This window comes from Denticeps clupeoides, chromosome 15 (assembly GCF_900700375.1).
Source record: "Denticeps clupeoides chromosome 15, fDenClu1.1, whole genome shotgun sequence".
Lineage (NCBI taxonomy): Eukaryota > Metazoa > Chordata > Actinopteri > Clupeiformes > Denticipitidae > Denticeps > Denticeps clupeoides.
This window is the reverse complement of record NC_041721.1, coordinates 14,491,163-14,515,193: the sequence shown is the minus strand read 5'-3', so window position 1 is coordinate 14,515,193 and position 24,031 is coordinate 14,491,163. Positions and strand designations below refer to the sequence as shown.

General features: G+C 43.1%; 1 protein-coding gene and 1 long non-coding RNA gene across 8 annotated transcripts in view; one reads left to right on the top strand and one right to left on the bottom strand.

The window, feature by feature from the left end:
• cacna1c (calcium channel, voltage-dependent, L type, alpha 1C subunit) overlaps positions 1-24,031 on the bottom strand; it is a 181,555-nt gene that overhangs the window by 120,525 nt on the left and 36,999 nt on the right. For all 6 annotated transcript variants that reach the window (XM_028954337.1, XM_028954338.1, XM_028954339.1 and 3 more), the window contains exon 3: positions 22,302-22,407. In XM_028954337.1, the coding sequence (XP_028810170.1) occupies positions 22,302-22,407 (106 nt within the window). The remainder of the gene's footprint in view (positions 1-22,301; positions 22,408-24,031) is intronic.
• LOC114764599 (uncharacterized) overlaps positions 1-24,031 on the top strand; it is a 35,839-nt gene that overhangs the window by 2,486 nt on the left and 9,322 nt on the right. The gene's annotated exons all lie outside the window — the stretch shown is intronic.

Below are 24,031 nucleotides of genomic sequence, written 5' to 3'. Positions count from 1 at the left end.
GGTGTTCAGTTTCTGAGCAACCACACACAATCACCATGGTGACTGCCTTATAAAATTACATAATCGTTTTTTTTTCCTCCCTAAATTTTAGAATTTGAATCTTCATTTATGAGTTGTTGTCACTGAAACATTTGAGAGCATGGGCGCTCATTAAAACAGTGGTCATTAAAGCCAGGCTCCATATTGACCGTCCCCTAGAATTACATTACAGCAACGCTGCAGCGTGGCCAAGGCTTAATCCGCATTGAGGCGCAAATCTCTGCTTTCAACTTCCAGTGTGAGGACAGAACTCTGCGTTATGTGTCTTTGATGAGAAAACCAGAAGAGTACAGACAATTCTGATGCTTTAAGCAAAAAACGTCTAAACACCCAGACAAAACACTGCATCTCAAACAGAGATTGCAAAGCCTTTACCAGACGCACTTATAATCAGTAGTTACAGGGACAGTCCCCCCCCCCCCTGGAGACATTCAGGGTTAAGTGTCTTGCTCAGGGACACAATGGTAGTAAGTGGGATTTGAACCTGGGTCTTCTGGTTCATAGGCGAGTGTGTTACCCACTAGGCTACTACCACCCTAGAACCAAATCTAGAAGTTTGAACAAATGCACAGCACAAATGCATTATGTAAAATGGTTCTAACCCTTATTTGAAGCATCAGAGAACCAAAAAACATCTCATATAGTTAAAAATACGGTTTAATCGTGTAATGATATCAACAATGCTTTTAATATAAGAAATTTAGCCTTCACACAGTTACTGTTGCGTTGTTTAAAAAGCTTTATAATCTTAAGAATCTAATAATTTTGTCAAACAAATATACAAATGAGTCAATATTAATAACAACCCTCTGGTGTTCGTTTAGGACTTCATAGTCACGTGTAAAAACAGAAGCAAGCTGAATCATGTGATGGTGTGATGCCTGGGCCTGGCCACGCTTGTTGAGATCCACTGTCTGAACGTTCCCCACCGAGTCCGTGGCGCATCACCGACGCCCACGATCATCATCCCCGGCCGGTCGGACCTTTTCCTGGCACCTAGAGTTTTTGCCGATGCCGACACCCCAGTAGGCCAGCGACGCGAGTGAGGTCTGCTGAAGGCCTCAGCACACAGGGACCATGCGTCTGCCGCCACCTCCTGTGTCTCGGGCCCTCGCGCTGTTGTTTTTTTTTGTTGCTTGTGGCTCCCTCTTTTCCTCACGTGGAGTTACAATACGAGTCAAAGAATCAGTCTCTCGCTCTCACTAGATACAGGAATCCCATTCAGTCATAACTGGATTTGCCTGCATCACCATGAGCCCTAAATCTCACATCCACCGGCAAAGCAGGAGGGAGAGGAGATTTGATCCACATAAGACTCTTAATGTTATCAATGACCTGACCAGGCTGGATCATATGTGTTCATAGAATGATCCAGATTTAGTTAGTACCCAGCAGCTGGACTTGTGGACACACCGAGAAAAGGATCTTCTGAACTGCAAAAAGAGCTGCACAAAGATGGCATTCGAGGAAAACTGTCTGATGAAATTAAAACCCTTTTAAAACTCTTTTAATCATCACTTACAATTAATGGTGCCAGTTGATTAGAAACACAACCCAGCAAATGATTTTTTCCATGATTAACGTTTTTAAAATGGTTTTCGTTTAAGGAAGGTAAAAGAATAAACTAACTTCATGGCAAATGGCAAACTGCTGCAAAGTCCTAGCTCAGCACAACAAACAAACTAACATGCGAAATACTCCGAAATAATCCTGCTATTAATGCACCTCATGAGTTAACGCATTCACGTAACATTCATGTAACATAAGCACACTTTATAAGACAGCTGCCATGTTTTCCCCAGGCATCCCCCAACGTTCAGCACCATTCCGTTCACTGTGGTAATAGGAAGTCTAGGTGCAGAATACACACTGTGTGGACGTCACATTATGTGCAAGGATGCTGGGATCATTTTATGTAAAAACATTGACAGCTGCTTAAAAACCAAACTCGAAAAACAACATGATATATCTTGTATTGCAAGTCAAAGCAGCAAACAAATCTAAGCGAAACGGGAGAGTTTCTAGGTAGATGGAAGAAGCCGGGCCGGCGTAATCTGCACATGGGCCGGTAAACGCCATGGCAATGAGCCCCCGCGAAGTCATGATGTATGAAAAGCACTTAAAGTGAATCAGATCGCACAGAGATAGCAGCTGGCAGCATGCCATAGAGAGAGAGAGAGAGAGAGAGAGAGAGGGGAAAGATGGCATCTATCTAATGCGTGTTTGGTGGGAGCATTTCCAGATGAATGCAATCTCGTCTTGTTGTGGTTTAAGTGCAACAGATGCGCAGATGGGAAGATTTGCGGCGGAGTGGTGGACGGGGTTCCAGCCCGGGTGGAGACGACAGGTACGCACAGGGGCGCAGGATCGAGAGACGGCCACTAGAGGTTTGACCTCCAGTCTGGTGACATCTGAGCTGCAGATTCAAGGACTTCTGCACAAAAGCTGGAGTGACTCTGTTATCAGGCACATTATTTAGTGGTCCCCTCTTCTGAAGAAATGACATTTACTTGGACAGGGCTTCAGTAACAGCTTAAGCACTAGAGCCACAGAAGACTGTCGGCAAGTTCTTCATATTTCTGTCATCCAAAGACCGAGGGAAAAAAAGAGACATGTTGCTTTGGAGGGGGTTGCTAGGCAGCAGGTGCAGACATCTAACTATAGCCCTGGGCCAGAGGTGCGAGGCAGAGGACGCCCCATCTGGCAGGAAGAGGCTTTGCAGCTGTTGCCATGCTTAATGCATCCTCTGTATCTATCTGTAGCTATCGGTTCCTTTCTTCTCGCCCCCGCCACCACAGCACCCACCCTAACAAGCTCATCGCGCTTGTTATCACCGGCAGTTGAGGATGCAACCACGCAGAAGACAGTGCGGAGATAAAAACCGTACCAGCTCACATATGACTGTTTGTGTTGGTCAAGTTGCCAGGCAACACCAAAGTTTTCTAAAGAGACTTTAAAAGAGTTTATTTATGTTAATTTATTATTATCTGAAGTTGAACATTGACATTAAACTATACATTGATAAGGAATAATGTCAGACATGTGTCAAGGCCTTAATTTGCAAAATCCAGCATCATGGGATTGCTTCAATCATATTGCCTCAGCATTGTCTTCAAGTCATACATATGATCATCAATTTGCTTCGTAAAAACATTAAAACCGGAAGTAAAAATGTGCCATGTGCCGTGGTAAAAGTGGAAGATCATAAAAACAAAATTTGGTGCTACTTAAGACAATCAAACCTAAAAAGCTCAAGCCCCTGAAACGAACATTAGTTTCCCAATAACACATTTACATTTACATTTACGGCATTTATCAGAAGCCCTTATTCAGAGCGACTTACAACCAGTAGTTACAGGGCCAGTCCCCCCCTGGAGCAACTTAGGGTTAAGTGTCTTGCTCAGGGACACAATGGTAGTAAGTGGGATTTGAACCTGGGTCTTCTGTTTCATAGGTGAGTGTGTTACCCACTAGGTTACTACCACCCAAATACTACGACCAACACAAATTTTAAAAGAATACAATGAGTTCTGAATACTTTATGTAGGTGTATTAGGTCCATAAGTCCATAAAGGTCCACTGTGTATGCAGGTTTTAGCATTGTCTTCAAGTAAATTATTTTATGACAGAACCCAGAGATGATAACAACTGAGCTAATTAAATAATTTAATTAGTAAAGTAATTATGTTGCCATGCACACCTTAAATGGTGTACAATTATAGATAATAAGACAGACGTTGAAACGATCTAATAAAGGCTAAGAGTCAACGTTAGATGTGGAGGGAAGTTATTAATGACAAATAATCAATGTAAACATTTCTTTCTCAGGTAATGCACTTCACTCATGGACTTGTTGTCTAATAAGAGGTCAGCAAAAATTTCATAGAGATAAAATATCCTGTACTTTACTGTTTTTAAGTAATTTATACTAGTAGAAGAAGCATTTTAGGAGTCTAAAATACTGAAACATTGTATGAATATTCATTTTCATAAGGACATTATGACACAATAATATAACTATTTCATGGTGATGCAATTACACCCAATAATGGGGCAGTGGTGACCTAGCTGCCAAGAAGTACCCTGAAGGTTGCAGGTCCAAGGTCCCCTTGAGCAAGGGCGATGGGTTAAACGCAGAGGGCACAGAAAATGTCACATGTCACCAAAACTCTCCACTTAAGTGCATCAATAAAGCACCTAATTATGTGACAATGAGCTTAAATGCCTTAAATGATCACTATTAAATTTTATTGCATTATTGACTGATTCTGAGTCACATGATGCTGCTACCACCAGGGTTTTGCAGTAAATGCTATTATGTACACTTTTTGATGAAATAGTTTTTCTTAATATACCAACGTTGAGCAAAAAGGAAGAACACACAATACAAAGAACAGGACAGGAAAAAGAGAGCTATACATAGATCCCACAAAAACAGTAACCATTAGGAAAGACAACTCTGGCTTTGAGGACGAATTCGCTGTCTATCACAACGCAGCGCCAGTAAATGACTTCCCCTGAGATTTGCATTTTACATCTCGAGCACCTTGTATCAGTTTTTATTTACATGTGTAAGCATATTGGCACAAGCAATTGGTGAACGAGAAAAATATTTTCTTCCGGTAGCGGGGTGAGGATGAGAAAAAAAAAAAAAACAAGTGACACACTTCATGCGCTTTATGCTCCTGCATGTTTTCTCACCTAACCCGGATGATCCCCGGCTGCTGTACTGGGGGATTATCATATCACTTACGCTAACTACAGCTGGGTGGCAGGGCTGTTGAGTGTGGCAAATTACACTCAGCGCCGCATCTTGTTTGTCATTCCCAGGTAAATGTCCCTCTGAATGGCTCGCCCATACCACAGGGTGGAATGAATGTAAAAAAAAAAAAAAAAAAAAAAATTCTAGTTAAGCAGACGTAGTTACTGGCAAGGTCAAATTTTGATTGCTTGAAGATTGTAGATCAAGTTGGCCAGGATATACGGTCTTTAAAAATATCTGCAAACAACATGAAATAAGTAATTATAAGAAATGGGCGGCCTGTGGCATGACCTTTAACACTCTGCAACACACCTTTTTGGCTTCCTTCCTATGCAACCATTCCCCTCTCACCTTCCATTTTATAGCATATCACCTAAAGTCAAAAATAAAGATCTAGTATTTGCTGACAGACTGAAGGATACTGGGTGCAATGGTAGACATGAATCCTGCAGCACAACCTTTTGTGTTGGATCCCATGAGAGTCCCAAGGCATAACAGTCCTGTGAGGTGGACGAACATTAGTGTGTTTTTAATGATGCTGTATTTGGACCTTTATTGAATAAGGCTGAGGCGGCGTTGGACGTTCCAGGTGAATAAAGTTAAGATGGAGCCATGGCTCTATTCCTCACTGAGCTGCTGCACTGCCGTTAGAGCCCTTAAAAGTCTTCAGATGCCTATTCATTATTTAGAGCACAGTCGTGCGGAGTATTAGCCCGCGATCTGTGCAGCGTGGTGAGATTCATGGGAAACTGGGTCACGTCCCAGGGGCCGACGTGAACCCAGGTCTTTTAAAAGGAGATGGTGGAAAGGAGACAAAAGGTGAACGCCAAACCTACCTGGACGATTCTCTGCCCAACGTCCTGTTTCCATAAATCCGATAAACATTGCGCTCTAAACGTATTGAGAACAAGGTACAGCCACGCAATTCAACAAAAATGGATGCATTAAACAGGAGGTATGGAAATGTGAACATTTCCCAGTGCATCATACATTCCGAACTAAAAGCATAAGCCCTGCATATAAGGCATCGGTGCAGGATAATTTGCTTCATTCAAAAAAATAAAAGTGTGCATGAGCAACACTCAGACAAATAAAGCGCATGTGAACAAGCACGGCACATGAGGAATGTACATATCCGGCAAAAAAAAAAAAAGCACAATTAAAAGCATAACAGTACAGATGTAATTACACATTTAATCGGCAAAAAGTTACGGCGCCGCTAATGAGAAGTGCTGATAGCGGATGCTCGGCGCCGCGTCTGCATTATCGCTGTGCTGTGCTGCTTCGAGGTGCGTGCACCGGCGCTGTAGGTCTCCAAATGTTGTTTTTCTAATAACAATCCTGGGTTCCAATCCTGGGTTCCAATCCTGGGTTCATTTAAAAGTTAATGAATTATTTATTATTCGGGGGAACTCATGCAAGTAATAGTAAGCCAGCGGACCGTTATCAAGCTCAGCGTGTTTCTGATTAACTGTATTACAATCATGCGGCCTGTCCAACATGGGGGGGCTTTGCTGAGACAAACTAGGCTTTTGGAATCAGTGCAAATTAAGGCTAAAAACAAGGCTTAAAGCAAACTGCACATATTTGATCAAAATTACTGAATTCTTTGGTCATTTTTAACGACAAGTGCACTTTTAATTTAGAACAAGGCGTCAGTGGTGCATTTTATGACAAATTTCGGTTGTGGTTCGACAGACAGTAAAATGCTTTTCAGGTCTCTCACAAAACTATGCAACCTGACAAGACTTTATAAGTCAGTTATTCCACTTTTTTTTTTGCGTCTCTTAACGCGATTCGCAGATTTGCTGGAACGCGTGCTTCGGGGCGGTCTGCACATGATCCAGTGGCAGCACAATCACTGATGGACCTGGCAGATGCTCCTTACTGATGCTCCCATAAAAGGGAGAGCCTGAGTCCTAGAGTGGTATGTGCCACTATAAAAAAAAGAAACAAACATGCATCATGCTTCTCTCTTGGCCTCATGGGAATTATTTCACAAATAAATAAACAAATAAATAAATATGTTTATCATCAAGGGACAGGATGTGCCTTTATTTCAAATGCCTGTGTAGTGGTGAGTAAGATATTGCCGGTGAAGCTCTGTGGCATCAGATTGACACCCTGAATGGCGAGGCCTCTCCACCGCAGCGCATATCTGAGGTACTTGTCAGAAATATGACACGACTACCTCCTCTGCCTCACTATTCCCGCGTTATTTCCCCTGGCGATACGGCGATGTTGGCAAAAGTGAGAACGCAAGGTCTTAGTCACTCCTTACAGCGGGAGACGAAAAGGAACGAAAAAAAACGCTTTCACGATGCGAATTTTTCTCAAGACGGACGTCGTGCAGGAACGGTTGCCCTCCCCGCTCCCCCATTAATCTAATCCTATAAAATTTGGGATCTAAATCTCATTTCAACCGTTTACAGTGGAAAGTGGTGATTTTGCAGCATTTACAGTGGGATGGCCTTTGCATTAAAACTGAAGGCTTTGTTCCCCTTATTCATTGTGACCAGAGCACCCAGACATAATACCTTGTGGTCTCAAGTGTACTTTGATATATATACACACACACACATATATATATAAAGATTTCAGATGTATTTTTACCAACCTTATGGTCAAAAGATAATGGCAGCTGACATTAAGTACTGAATTTCCCCACTGATGTACATAACATAGCATCACATTCGCAGGTTCATCTAGTCATGGGGCAGTGGTGGCCTAGCGGTTAAGGAAGCGGCCCTGTAATCAGAAGGTTGCCGGTTCGATTCCCGATCCGCCAAGGTGCCACCGAGGTGCCACTGAGCAAAAGCACCGTCCCCACACACTGCTCCCCGGGCGCCTGTCATGGCTGCCCACTGCTCACTCAGGGTGATGTGTTAAATGCAGAGGACAAATTTCACTGTGTGCACCGTGTGCTGTGCTGCTGTGTATCACATGTGACAATCACTTTACTTTATCTAACAGATTTCTCGAAATAAAGCTCCTATTGCTGATAATCCATGGTTGCGGTGCCAAGATACCGATTGCAGAGATCATGTCTGTGATGTCCTCTGACACATTTGTTTACAAGGGGTATTATGAGCAAAGATGGATGATGCGCTGCATGAGATGTATTGACAGGGGCGAGGTGAAATCATCCAGCCTGCATGAGAGCCGTCTATCATCGCTGTGGTCTCATCACCTGCATAAATTTTCTGGAAAACATGCTCATAGCAAGTAGGGATGATATTGATATGCTGGTATCCATAATGAATGCACATGTTGTTCATGTTGTTCAACTCTTAAACCACTGTTTTTTTATGGCACGAACTGAAGGCAATTTTCACCGTAATGCACAACACTTGCTGAGTTTTATCTTACTCTTTTGTTCATAAAAAATTATGATAACATTCTGCCTTTAAATATGTTAAACTGTACTTTGATTTTCCTAATATATACAGTACAGGCCAAAGGTTTGGACACACCTTCTCATTCAATGTGTTCCTTATTTTAACGACCATTTACATTGGTAGAATCTCACTGAAGGCATTAAAACTATGAATGAACACATGTGGAGTTATGTACTTAACAAAAAAATGGAGACCTGACCTCTACAGTCACCGGACCTGAACCCAGTCCAGATGGTTTGCGGTGAGCTGGACCGCAGAGTGAAGGCCAACAAGTGTGAAGGGGCCAACAAGTGCTAAACACCTCTGGGAACTCCTTCAAGACTGTTGGGAAACCATTTCAGGTGACGACCTCTTGAAGCTCATCGAGAGAATGCCAAGAGTGTGCAAAGCAGTAATCAGAGCAAAGGGCGGCTATTTTGAAGAAACTAGAATATACAACACATTTTCAGTTATTTCACCTTTTTGTGTTAAGTACATAACTCCACATGTGTTCAATCTCAGTTCAACATCTTGCTTTCAACATCTTGAGCATTCAAGACTAACTCCATGCATTAGCACTTGCGTATCTGTTTAACAATCTCTGCAAGGACCAATGTGGAAGTCACCAGCCCAAAACCTGTAGGCTGTGAGGAGCAAAAAAGTGGGGACAATAGCAAGCTCCTTCACACCCTCAAGTGCTGGTAGCAGCCGAGCCGGTAATTATCCCCCTCTTGATTACGGCTAAGAGAAGACATCTTCCGGCAGAGGAGCGGCACTGCTGCCACCGCAAAGTTCTTTATGTTCATTTGACCGCGATGGAGATAAGGAGGGGAAAAAAGTCATTACAACCAGGCGAACTGCGAGCAGCGCAGGAGGTAACGTCTCTAAATGGGGTTACGCAGGGGGAGGTGTGTGACCCGCCAGTCACAGCCGCCGACCCATGAACCCACCCCCCCGCCCCCCCCAAACCGTACATCGTTCCTTCACCGTTAGCACAACGCCGATACCCAAGCACCTCACCACCCACCGCAAAAAGCCTCCCCCCTCCACCTAAACACGACCTCGCAGGGAGCTCATCTGTTTCTATGGGAACAAGGCCTTTGATGAGTGCCTGCATGAACACACACACACACACACACACACACACACACACACACAGCACATGCGCTCTCTCTCTCTCTCTGTTCATATTATGTGTGCTGCACGGGTCGAGGTAGAGCTTAAGAAAGGGGAGTGTTATGTTAGCATTGTTAGGGTCGTTAGCCTTGGTGCTACATGCTCCTCCCCTCTCTGCACCACAGGGTCCCGGAGAACGTGACTCAGCTTCAGGCAGCTTTTCTTTTTTTTTTTCTTTTTTTTTGAGGAATTTCAACGTCTCCCACCAGGGAGATACAGGAACAGATTTTAAAATGTCACCAAATATCACATAAACAGTCCTTTAGTCTCCGGTGGCATGATATGCACTGGCCTTTCTAAGGAAGGAAATCGCAAAAATAAATGAATAAATGACAAATCAATGATGATGGAATTGCCTGATCTGAAGGCTTTAAAACAGTGGCAGGCGTTATGACAGGACCATTTCACGGCTAAAGGTATGATATCATTTTCACATTCATTTACAGTATCTATGTGGGCATTCAGCCTCCGCAAATGGCAAAAATGGCTGAAAGCCAAAGCCGCTTGAATGTTGGTAGCCAAAACTAAGTGAACGTGCAACTGTACAATTAAGCTTTTGTTCTAAAAATACGACAAACTGTAAATTCAATGATGCACACTACAGGTTAGAAGTTTGGGCAGATCTTTTCAACATCAACAGCAATACAAACCTGACTGGATTTGGCCATTTTATGTCCGTTAGTAACTCATTATTTATCCACAAAAGCTCAGAATATTGGTAGCCGAAGAAGATATATTGTTTGGCTTGGAGCTGCTTGGAGGGTTTGGACACAAGTTATTTCCAAATATTGCTGGAAAGGATGAATCTGCTGTGATAAATGGGTGGTTATTTTAAAGAAACTGGTTCAAAATTTTTTAATGATTTCAATTAGACTTGCGTAATATGTTATTCATATTTTTTATGCATTTCCAATATGTGTACGGTACAGCCCTAAGCATCTTTTTAATCCTTCATAAGCTAGTGTGACTTTGCTCAGTGCGTAAAAGAACAAGAAAACCAAAGTATCGCAATTGTGGGTCAAAGTCACCTGCATATTCAGCGAATTACAATGAATTTATCTCATGTCTCACATTTTTGCATACCGTCGACACAAACCGCTATCAGGTCATCAACCGGAACCTGATTTAAGATAAAGGAGGACCTGAGTCAGCACATGTAAGAAGCCTAGATATTTATATCATTTATTCATTACGGCAAGCATTTGAAAGCCCTTGTATTTGTTTATTCATGAATAATTTGCATATAATCCATTAGCGTATAAACATTTGTTTCTCGTGACATTTTTTTTCTGACATTTCCGAATCACGAGGTCCTGCATCAGAATGCCTAAGCACTTCAGGTCCGTAAATCCCCCTGAATCCCGACTTTTGAACCATGCTGATGAGACTTTTCTGTTGGGCACTGGACAGCCCTCCAGCCGACTCTCCCACTTCAAACTTTTAAACTCACTCAAGCTGAATGACCTTCTGTGCAAAGTTTTCTAATTTTGAGTACAAGAGTTCCTGTGGCGATGGAAGTTACGGAAAGACATTTCCAGAGCTCACCCTCCAAGGTCCTGACACTGCCATTACTGTGCTTGACCACTAGTGTGAACTTTCGACAGAGCAGTATGTGCTGCAACCAGCCGAGACTTCGCTATTTATGGTGCAATATTATATAATAAATATATATTTTTGGGACATACGGTACTTCAAATTAGTAGAGAAACAAGAACAAAGGAAATAGTGTCTACGGCTGCAATTGTGATGAAAGAGAGAGTAAACCACAGGTGCTGATGCGGATGGGTTTTGAAGGAGAGACGGAGCGAGGGAGGGAGGGAGTGGAAGGGCAGATTTTGTTGAGACACTAAAGGGGAGGGACAGAGCTGTTTTTTTTTCACTCTGGTGCTTTTATCCATGAAGCTGCACTGAGACACAGCTGTCAGGACAGGTTACCGTCCTACAAAACACACACACACAGACACACAAAGTTCCACCAATACCAGCAGTACAAATGCTGAAATAGCCAAAGTTTACTGCAAGAGTGATATACAGTATTTATGTTCTATTATTCATGTTTATGAAGAGGTATGGTAAATGCTCTTATTTATCATCTTATGTGGGTGTTTTACACTTTATGCCAGTGGTGGACAAAGTACTCAAACCATGTACTTGAGTGTAAGTATCCCTATGGAGATACACATAGTAAAATATTACCACAGTAAAATTATAAATCCTTCCTTTAAACACCTGAGTAAATGGACTAAAGGCTCACTCACATTCTGTAATTGCTTAATACTGTTACTCAGGGTCGCAGGATTCATGGCAGAGACTCAGGGCATGGCGGGACACACTCAGACGCACATTCACACCTATGGACGATTCACTGAATGCCTTTCAATAGCTGGAGGAAACTGGAGAACCCTGGTGGAAAGCCGTGCCAACATGGGGAGAGCATGTAAACTCGAACGGCCACAAAAGGTCCGAGCTGGGAATCTCAAAATCTTGGAGGTGTGAGGATACATCGCTCCTGCCGCACCATCCTGTGGTCTTCACTAAAGAATTACAAGTGTTGCTTGTTGTTAGTAAAAAGTGCAGCAACCGACCTGCCCGACATCTTACTGCTTGACTATTGCATTCATTTTCATTCCACATGTCTCAAAGTGAAGTGATTGTTATTGTGATACACAGCACAGCACACGGTGACACAACGAAATGTGTCCTCTGCTGTTAACCATCACCCTTAGTGAGCAGTGGGCAGCCATGACAGGCGCCCGGGGAGCAGTGTGTGGGGACGGTGGTTTTGCTCAGTGGCACCTTGGTGGATCCTTAACCGCTAGGCCACCACTGCCCAAAACTCTAACATATTTTTACAGCATGTAATTACTGGAACAGAATGTACTTCAGAGACCAGAGCACCAGAACACTGGCCTAGACAACACCAAAAATGAGCAAGCATCACTGGTGCTCACTGCACTGGCACTCAGTGTCCTGAAGTGTGGAGCTCTTCAGCATCAGCTTGGTCATGAAAACATGGCACAGAGCTGCAATGCCTGAAAGAACACTGCATTCGTGGTCCAGTGAGGTGATGTCAGTGTTGGAAGATGCAGACATCTAGCGCAGGAACCATTATCCAGAGCTCCTTACAATCAGCAGTTACAGGGAGACACTCAGGGTTACATTTCTTTCACAATGGGACACAACGGTAGTAAGTGGGGTTTGAACCTGTGTCCTCTGTGGTCATCTGGTTAGTAGGCTCTTACCAACTAGGCTAGGCTCATCTACCACTACCATAGCACAACTTGACGGCTAATGTTGATGCAGGGAAACGCCCAAAGCATTTATTTTTATTTGTGGGTGAAGTGTCAGGTCAGGGGTCAATCACAAAAGAACAAAAGATTTGCAGCAGATTACCCACATTATGTTATGAGTAGCTTAGAAAACTGAATTAGGAAATGTGAAAAAAAGATGTTCAGTCAAATACTCCACACGGCAACCATTTAAGATGGAGGGAGGGAGGAGCCACAGTGAGAATAGGCTGTATTGTACTGGGGCTGCTAACGTGTGGGAGATGAATAGGAAGACAGGCTGAGAATGAGAGGGACGCGTGTGCCGTGAGCGAGCAGGAGAGCTGGTTTGGCGCCAGTGCTGAAGATTACCACACCGTTGGCTGAGGCGCAGAGCCGAGCCTCCATGTCTATCAGTCGCTCCTGGCGCAACTCCTTCTCATTTCTCCCTCCGTCCTTCACTCAGGGACCAGCCCTCTATTTTCCTCAGGTTTGACGTTCCCTCTTGTCTCCTCCTCGGACTGCGCGTGGAGTCCGAGCTCGTCGCTCTTTTTAAAAAATGACCTCATCAAGCAGAGTGGAAATTTCCTGGTCTCTGTGGCAGCTGAGGTATTGCGGCCTCAGAAACCATCGTTGAGAGCAGCATTGCTACCAGCTGAACAACCAACACCTTAGCCTTGATTTGAAGGTAAATGAAATAAAGTGTTGGGAGCTGAAGAACAATGCAAACAGTTTAAAAATGTACATGTATTTGCATATCTGACAAGCTGCATTATTCACAACAATATAAAATTATCATTGCATGGGGTGAAATGTGGATGCAATTGCAAGTGAAAGTGAAGCTTTGTGGGGACATGGGCCCCACAGAATGCCAGGATACAGGTCGACCACAAGTGCAATATAAAAAAATGGAACAAGATGCATAGGGCTAGGAGGTGATGCCACATATAAAGGAAACATGATGCATGTGACACTAATGACACCAGACAATCATGCAGCCCAGTCCCGAATTGGTTGCGCCCCCTCCTGGACATGGGACGTAGCAATAATAAAGAAGATAGTAAATTAAGACAAGCAAGACAGACAAGCAAGAAATGAAAATTGATTGTTAATATTGCAATATGCCGTTTGTATCATATTAACAGTGTTTCACAGTGGAAAAGGCCCTATAATCTTATTAATCATGTATTGCTTTATTATTGCAAAATGGTTGAATGGTGTAGCACAATCCTGGTTTATAATACTGAGTTTAACGTGTGACCAGTCATGTCTAAGGTGAGCAAAGCTGCTATCGGCATCAATAAGGGTTCAAATGGCCACTGAGTAATGAGCCAAAACGTGAATGTACAGTACACTGTTGAAGGTTGCCTAGAGATGCAGCCATGTGTGTGTGTGTCCATACGTGTGGGGACGAGTGTGTGCTTTATGTACACAGCTGTCTGACGGTGCTGCCGTGCCCTGTTGCTAAGGGCAGAGATAAGTAGCCTGTGGCACGATCACGGCTGCTTCCTGCAGATCTTCTGCCTCACACACATTCACACAGATGGCACAGAGAGGTCAGGGGTATTGACACTGTGCCACAAGGCCTGGCAGGAGCAGCTAAGACACTCATACATGCACACACACACACATACTCACACCACCACTAGGAACTTCAACAGGCAACATTAATAAAATCAATAAAAACTGCAATGGTATTTTCAGAAGTGCAACGTTTTAATGATTTGCATAAAAGCACATGATAAAAATATTTAAAAAAAAAATCTGATTCATGTTAATTATCCTGGTACAGCATTCAATGTATTCAGAGGATCTACATAAGGAAGCACCTTTCTCTCCAGGATAATAATAGACCTATCTCCATCTCTGCTATACTTAGAACTCCATCCACATGACGGGTAAAATATAATTTACTGTAAAAGGTCTAATTATTATATACTGTACCTTCTAATTTCAACAGAATTAAGCCAGTAGAGTTGTTTACAGGGAGGGAAACTAGGAAGCACTTTGCCGACATTCCCAAAAAAACTGATGTTGTCAATGAACAATTATCAGTCCTGTACAGAGTCCTGGACCACCGTGTCCAGAGAAATTGTAGGATACATGTAAAGGTGTCACATGATTCCATCATGTGACCGGGAGTAACACGGAAACGAGGTAACGTGACTCCTATATATTAGGCTGGAGAGCAGCTGCCAATTGCTCAGTCATTGAATGACGCACGCCATTCGACTCGGCTCCGAAAACCCGCTCCCAGTAAGACCGTACCTGTCCTCTCTGTTCTCCCGATACCTGAACTCCTTCCTGTCAACCTGTCCTGCCCTGTCTTGTGTCTTAATACGCGAACGACAACATCAGTGTGGTGTTGCGGCTCGCGCCGTCCCCGTTCGCAGATTAACGCGGAGGAACTTACCTGCCTCCCTGCGTCCCACCGCACTTAGGTCTCTCGTTTCCTCCTACACGTCTCTCTCGTTCTGGTCCCGGTTCGCGTGTCAAAAGGTTTCTTGGCAGTGGTAAAGGTTTCTTGGCATTTCAACTTTTGAGACAAAAGGGTCATGTCTGCTGCACAGATGCACAAATGCAATGGGTACGTTCATACCCACACACACTTGCCACATATGCCGAGAGACAGCGAACTGAATACAGTCCAGGTAATTACAGGGGTCACAGCAGAGGCCACAGAACACAGGCCCCGCTTTAATCAGATGCACACAGGAAGTGACACCAGACAGGAGAATACAGATGGGCTCGCATCTGTATTCATCTGTGATGTGACCGTGAGCTCCCAAATCCTCTCTACTGGGACAATGCTCCAAATGATTGTTTGTATATGATTCATTGTCAATGATTTTATAGTTTTTGGTTGGTTTGCATTTCCCAAGTACACCCAGTAGAATGCTGAATCGACAGCTACTGCACATATTTGTGCCGTTCCATTGTCGGCATTAACTCATTTGTATAATTAGTCAGTCACCAGGCCTCAGATCATTCAAGTCAGTTGTGTTGCTGGCGGAACAGAATAAATGAGGTTCTGCGCGCGCACTCTCTGAACTCTCTGGTGAAGGATGCAGGAGTTGTGAGGGGCAGTGCTACTCTTGAAGAAGCATGCTGGGAGGCCTTATTTGGGTCACTCAGATGCAGCAAAGGACCGTTTTTAGCTCCCTAAAAATACCCCACCTTCCCTACAGAGGAGGCCTTCATAACATGATGACAGAAAGTCCTTTTTTACATCACATCCTGTGCATGAATCCATGCGGAAGAGCAACCATTAAAGTGCACGGACATGGACGTGCTGTTGCTGCTTTGCACTGGTTGATACTGTATGATGAACTGATTGGACTATACTGTACATGAGTTGAGTCACAGGCCATATAATATCAAGCTGTTTTATGGGCAGCATATGCAACCTTGCTATTCGCTGCATGACTCACTGAATGTCAGGAACGGCCCCGTTAGTCTGCCCCGTTATAAATAAAAAAAGACACAAAATCTGTTTCCCTAAGAAACCTTTATGTGTTATGAATGAATACTAAGATGTACCTTTCCATATTCAATAATATATTTAGTCCAGGGGGTGCTCCGGGCTTTTTGGTAAAGTTCTGAACAGCACTAAATACTTTTTGTATGACTTGTTCCCTCCTGTCAAGTAGACACCCTCCAGCAGACCAGGACTTACTGGTAAAAACTTCTCAGTATTATTCCAGTATAAGTCCACGTCCATCTTAAATCATTTTAATTGCATCTCATGAATTTGAATATCACGAAACAGACTATACATCTGATTTGACTATACATATGAAAGACATAACTGAACTGTACTTATTTTATGTAATGATGTATGAACCATAATTTTACCAAAATATTTACACATTTTTGAGACTCTAGATCTAGTACATTTAATTACACTACAGACTAAAATTACATTTCACTTTACTGTGGTAATTTTTCAATGTAATTAAAAAAATGTTTTGCTGAATTCCAAAAAAAAGTGCATTTATCGATAAATAAAACATACACGATTAGACACGCCATAATAACAATACAGTGAAAAGCACAAGCTGCTGATATATGCATTCACATAACGGATGATCATTGCTGATCATTGCTATAGCTTATATTGCCTATTTCTACAAAGAAGAAAGGAAAAGCACTGGCTCTTTTCATTTTCCACACACTGCCGGAACAAATTCCTGTTATTCAAGGCCATCATTTACCACTAGTTGAGCCACCAAATCGAGTTCTGTACAATCTAATGCAGGTTGAAAAGTCTGCCTTTGATGAGGGGCCAGGTCCACAGAAGGCAGTATGTATGCAGAGCGACAAGATGAAAGCGCCCCGTTGAACCAATTAGCAGTGAATACAGGAAATGACATCATAATGGTTGTCTGAGGCATTTTCTGATTCCTGCATGGGATTTCCAGCACTGGAGGGAGCTTTAAAAATGGCTTCTGATCCATGTTATAAACGGGAATTGATTCAATTAGGCAATGACAATGAGTGAATGAAGGAAGGAGAAAAACGCAGGCAGACTTTGACGGAACGATCTATGAGATAAGAAAGCGCGTTCCTTGTGGGTTCCTTCCTACCGTTGGAGGTCGTCCAGCTGCACAGTCTCCCAGTGACAAACTGGTTTTCTCACATCTTGCTAAAAATAAGGCTGTTTTCATTCTGCAACAGAAAAGCCTCATCGTTGTGGAATGGCCTTCAGAATGACCTGCCCGGAAGAGTATGATTTAATCCCATTTACATTGCTCAGGCCGTCCCTGGCGCGTACATTTACCGTCATTTAACAGTGTGTTAGCACCAAACGGTTATGCGGAATTCGGAGTGTGTTCTCCGTTTATAGAAAAACACACCCCGTTTCTTGTCCAACCTGCACACTGTTATGATGCCAAAAGGTGACACTTCAAAAAAGAAAAAGCAGAGAACAATCCAGTACTGAAGGGAAAACTGCAGGAACGGAATGAGGCTGGAGTTTGGAATGAGATCTGGAAAGAGGAATGGGAGTAAAAGCACATGAGGAAAATGGGAAAAGATGGATAATCAGGGTAGGCTGCACATGGGAAATGCACGAAGGAAGCAGACAAAGGGGCATGCCGGCAAACGTCTCAAGCTTTATCACCAGAACGCGGCAATTAAATAAAAAAAAGTGAGCAAGAAATGGGGTGCTGGGCAACGCTGTGGCACAGCTGCCCATTTTTCCGAGACTGCATCATTCCACTTTATGGGCCTCTGGGGTTAGGCGGTGTGGGGGGGCATTAATCCAGCTGAGAAAAAAGTGCCTCGTCACATCAGCACAAAACGTGGAAGCCCAACCCCCCCCAAAAAGCACACACAAGTCAACAGGTTCTGCACCGCCCGCTTTTCAATGCACCACCTTCGCTTGAAGAGCATTTTAGTGCACATTGGCCTCTGGGAGGGTCATAAAGGAATTCGTCACATTCTTTTAAAGGTCCCCTGATATTGCTTTTACATGGGTCTTGTTGAGACCTCTACTGCTGTATCTGGGGTCTCTTTCCAAAGTTACGCCTTGGTGCAGAATTAGCCCAGGACGCGCTGTTTTCCGTGTGTGTAGCTTTAAATGCTAATGAGGAGGAGAGAGGCGGGACAAGGATGGGAAAGAGGAGGAGAGCGAGGAGTTGAGGGAGCAGTCGCTGTAATTACTTCATCAACATCATTCACCAACAACATTGTTTAGAGCCGTCAGGAAGTTGTGTCACCGTTTTAACAATTTAACCATTGAGTCTCGCGTGACTAAAACTAAAAAAAATACATTTCCTCTTTTTATAAAATCCAACCATCGAGCAAATGCAATGGGAGCCGTGACGGTCGGTGGAGATAATGTTTTAGGGGAGGGGTGGGAAACTCTCTGGGTGGACGGGATGTAACCTTTCCCCTTATAGATGTTATAACGCCATAATGGGATAAATTTAAGATCCGACCGCCTGAGCTGCCACTTTCTCGCCACTGCAGGACCATAGACAGGCCATGGGAACTTGTATTAATGTTAAATAATCAGAAGGTAACCTTTTTAAATAAATGTAACTGATTGAAACAGAACTCACCGCCCCTCTCTGCCTACTCGCCACCTTGCCATAATGAGATTTTGCACAACGGGTTTCATATCTGAAAATCATTCTATTTTTGTCAAATAAATTTCATACAAACACAAATCAATTGACCTATCTGTTAATTTTTTTGCGAATACAAATTGTTTTCATTGCGAGCAAATTTTTTTGTGGTAAAATACAATCCAAGACAATCTCTATTGTATCAGAAGGAACCCCATCAAGGAGTGATGAATCCTAAAGAGTGATTCATTTAGTGTCGAGCCGTCACACAAGTCCATGCTATGTTTGTCTATTAGACCCTGGCTATCTAATTCATCTTTCTGAGTCTCTCTTGTTTGCTGTGAGTAAGCAGTTCATCTTTCTCTGACATGGCCACTACTCACTGGGAAAAAGGAAACACGAGGGCAACTCCAAATCTGCACTATTCACAAACCACAAAACCAAAATTCACAGGGTAGCAGTCTTTTTTTCTAACATCTGTAACACATGGCTGTACAAGGCATGAAAACACAACAACAATATTCATACTTTGCATTAAATATAATCTTTATCATAATCATGATCAGCATAGGAAATAATGCATCAATGGGCATGTTACACGCAATCAGAATGTGATCTGATAACACAGACCTTGTCTCCAGGTGTTAAAAGTAATTTGTATACTCAGCCACATTTATCAAATTGGATATCTGTGCAAGGAATGACGTCAAACTAAAATTAGATCACTATGTAGACGATGAAAATGCACATTGACCAAGTTGTAAATGCACATGCAAGATCAGATAATTTATGATGCACATATTTATACAGAGAAGCAAAACGTGTAAACGCATAAATGCAAAGCGTAAATTGGGCCGGTAACTGAAACCCATTTACAGATCCACTCATGTACAGTACGTAATGAATGCTGCTGTTGTTTCCTGCATTTTTATCGTTACCAGAGGAGCTGCGAGATTGAGAATCGCCACAGCTACTATAACCATGACAACCAAACTCCACAGATATTTGTATTCCTGGAGGTGGTGATGCTAAAGCACACAAAGAGAATAAAACTCCTGGAGAAGGGAAGTCTCCTTTGGTGGGTGGAGAGACGGAGACTTGCGGCCACATTTGCTCTGCGACAAAAATGAGCAGGGGGGGTGGGAGGTGGCCGGCAGTTATTACACCGAACATCCTGTCTGGGGGGACATTTGCCTCCTTTCAAAGTGTCATAAACTAAATCTGGCACAGCTGTGCCTTTGAAATCTAAATTGAAAGCATGTTTAGAGTTGGGGCTGAGCTGATCAACGCAGATGAACCTGTTAGCTTTCCTGTTTTTTTCACCCCGGAAAGAAGTCTCATTTAGGCAAACAAAACACCAATAAGTGAAACGATTGTGAAGCCCTGCACAGCACACGGTGACACGTGTGAAATGTGTCCTCTGCTTTTTACCACCAGCCTTGGTGAGCGGTGTGGCTTTGCTCAGTGGCACCTCAGCGGCACCACGGTGGTTCGGGATTCGAACCGGCAACCTTCTGATTACGGGTCAGTTTCCGACCGGCTAGGCCACCACTGCCGCTCACAGCACAGAACGAAATGTGTCCTCTGCTTTTAACTACCAGCCTTGGTGAGCAGTGGGCAGCCATGACAGGCGCCCGGGGAGCAGTGTGTGGGGACGGTGCTCTGCTCAGTGGCACCTAAGTGGTATCTTGGCGGCTCGGGATTTGGGCTTGCAAACCGGGTCCGTTTCTTTACCCGCTTGGCCACCACGGCCCCATTATTGCAAAATTTGTCTTAATCAGCCAATATAATAAATCCATTAATCTGTTCAATGCTTACAATAAGGGCTGTAACAGCAACACAAGCAGCACAAACAAGACAAGGTGCATGTTGGCAAATGTGATGCTAAGCAAAATTTGGCTACGGTAGAGATGGTCAGTTGAGTTACAGAACACCCAGCAAACAAAAAACAGACTTGTAGGTACATGTCTTATCCAATGCAGCTACAAACCATGCTCTCATGTCAGAAAAAAGTGTGTGAAAAGCCCCGTTTGGACGAGATATCTCATTCATGAGAGGAAAAAAGTGCATGGGCCACAAGTGCTGCTCTACTCAAGGCATCAAAGCGGGGAGATGGGGTGACTCACCGACAGGGAGTCCCATTGAGGGCTATGGTAGCTCACACCACACACACACACTGATGGGGCATGGAGCCTTCCTCACACATCTCACTGGGTGTGTATGTCAAGCTTTCCGATGCGGTGTTACCATTTACAGCTAAAGGCAGATGTCTGCATCTGCTGGTTTTGATCATAATCTCGCACTAATCAGCAGGAGGAGAAACGATGATGAATGTGCATGTGCACAGGCTGTTGCTGCTCAGCCTCCAGCACTTTCTCTGACAAGGCCAAACAGGATTCGCTGAGCTTTTCTTGCCCATTTTGCTCATTTACTTTGGCAGTCTGTTTGGACACACTGGACCCTATTTATCTTGTATTTATACATAATTAAACAAGAAACTACTTAAAACTCATCCAGCCCTTTACGTTGGAGTGTAATTTCTATGATACCCAGAAGATGAACTTTAACAATGATTTAAAAACTCAGTTTAAAATGGGAGGAGCCTGTGGGCATGATTGACAGTTTTAATGCACCTTACATTGTGCACTATTTCAACCCAACCCACCAGAGCGATACATCTTATACAGCACTGGGAAAATGTGTCCCATTATGACTGTAGAAGTTATACTTGGTTTTATTTTGCAGTAGCATATGGCTACACACACACAGACACACACACTCCAGTTGATGGCTCAGAGTTTGACATATTTGGGAGAGCAAAGAAATACTGTATTAAAATTCTCTGCTGAGAGTTGATGGATGTGTTTGCAAGGGACTTTCTGATAAATTGCCCCTGCTTTCTCCTGGAGGCTTGCGAAATTAAGGAAACACCATGAGTATCAAAGCAAAGAAAATCGGCTTCATTAGGGAAAGGAGGGGGATGCATCCATTTCCTGTTATGACGGCCATCATTTTCCATAAATTCCATGAAATATGTGCACGTTGCTGAAGAGAGACAACTGAGCAGAATGATTGGTTGGCCTTGCGTGAGTCAGTGAGATGAAACGTTTTTGACCTGGGTTCCGCTTTTGTATGCTGCTGCAATTCTATGCAATGGCATCTGTCTATATTAACATCAAAATGTTTTTTTCTAATCCATAAGGCCGATAAGTAAACCAGTGCAACAGAGAAACAGAGATATCCATACAGGTAATGTCCATAGACAAGCACAACATGACAGAAATCCTTTCCAGCACACACACACACACACACACATTCTTGTACAGTTCACGCAACTCAATTCCCTTCATAGTGGTGCAGGTAAACCTCTGCGGACAACGCCACACAGAAGAAACAAATTCATTTATCTTAATTTGAGCTACAAACAAGCTCTGGATCCAATATCCCCCCCAGAGCAGCACATCCCTCAGCAACAGAAAAAAAACCAACACTTCCCCACAATCCACAGCGCTGAAAAAAGGAGTAAATCTATTTTCTGCCCTGGTCGAGCATCCAGTCAACCAGCACAATCAGCAATATGAGACCACAGCAGAGTGACCATCTTACTTACCAAGTTGGAGTTGGTGGCATTAGAGTCATCCTCCGGAAAGGGGATGTAGACAGCTAAGGCCACACAGTTAGCAAAAATAGTCATCAAAATGATTATTTCAAAGGGTCTGGAAAAGATGAGTTAAGGAAAAGCCTGAGGGAAAAGGGAATGCTGTTATATTTATTATGCATTAAACACATTCAAAGGTGTGACAAGATGCTTTATCCACAATGTAGCATGAGGGGAATGTTTGCTGTTGTCAAACCAAGCATGTCTTCTGCATTAACACAAATAAACAGATTCATAGAAGAAGGTTTTCTGTTACTACACCTCTAGTCCATTTATGAGTATCATTTTTTTATCTATCTATCTATCTATCTATCTATCTATCTATCTATCTATCTATCTATCTATCTATCTATCTATCTATCTATCTATCTATCTATCTATCTATCTATCTATCTATCTATCTATCTATCTATCTATCTATCTATCTATCTATCTATTTAGACAAACACACACACATTGACCAGCTATACCAGGTAAAATGAATATTATTGAGTATCATGTTACAGTTGGCAGTGGGTGGGATATATCAGGCTGCAATTGATCATTTTGTCTTTCAAGTTGATGGGTTGGAAACAGAAAAAGAGCCAGAGAACAAAAAGCTGCAGCTTTTGTAGGATGTTGTTGGTCTGCAGTGGTCCAAAGAAAGGAAACTGGTAACTGGTATCATTGGAGACCAAACCGCATTGGGGAGCATATGCTAACCTGTGTTGTCCACTGTAACTCAAACTGCTGGTTCCCGTGCTGTAGGCATCTTCAAACCATGGCCGCCAAACAAAACATACAGTTTTGATTCAAGCTTATTCATTGGGAATAAGACATTATTTGGTGAAAGGAAATACCTTCCTATATATGCACAAAAAATGTGTCCGCTTCCGAGGTCCTGATAGTCCTGATAGTCTTTAGCCTCTTCCCCTAGGTCCTCCTGAGTATGACAGTGCACAGAGGAGCAAATCTGGCTTTTATCATAGTAACTACTGAACCAACCCTCTTCCTATCTCTCTACTGCTTCTCTCAGTCTGTCTCTCTTCTCTCCACATTTCAACCAAGATTCTGTCACTTTTGGCTCTCTGCCAGGCTGCAAACATCCAACTCAAACCTCCTTCGTTTGTGTGGTGATTTTCATCAGAAACTAAATTAGTCGGTTATTAATGATGCCATCTGAAAATCCGGTCAGTATAAGGTCTGAGGTCAAGATCTTCTGTGGTCATATTCATCTGGTGAAGACAGGATCTCACTTAGTATGTCCAGACCACAAAGTGAGGAAATTAATCTTGGTTCCTTGCACGATAAGCTTGTTTAGACTTATTTAAAATCCCACATAAAGGATCACTCTGTCACAAAATGGCTGACCCAGTTAGATAAATATGGTCATGAATCAACAAGTAGTGACAATAGAAAAATAAACTCTGTAAGGGGACATGTTTTCCATGGGGTTTGAGGGGACAGTAGCTTGTTTTCCTTTAGTGTTTCATTTACATTCCTCATTCCTTATTCATCTACCTGTCAAGACAGCAAGATTATATACACACACACACACACACACACACACACACACACACCTGCATTAAATCCATGCTGTCTTCGACCAGATACAGATGTGCTAATGTTATGAACCATAATGACCGTGTTGGATTGAGGTTAGAACATTGCATTATGTTCACTTCGTCTACCAGATTGGTGGA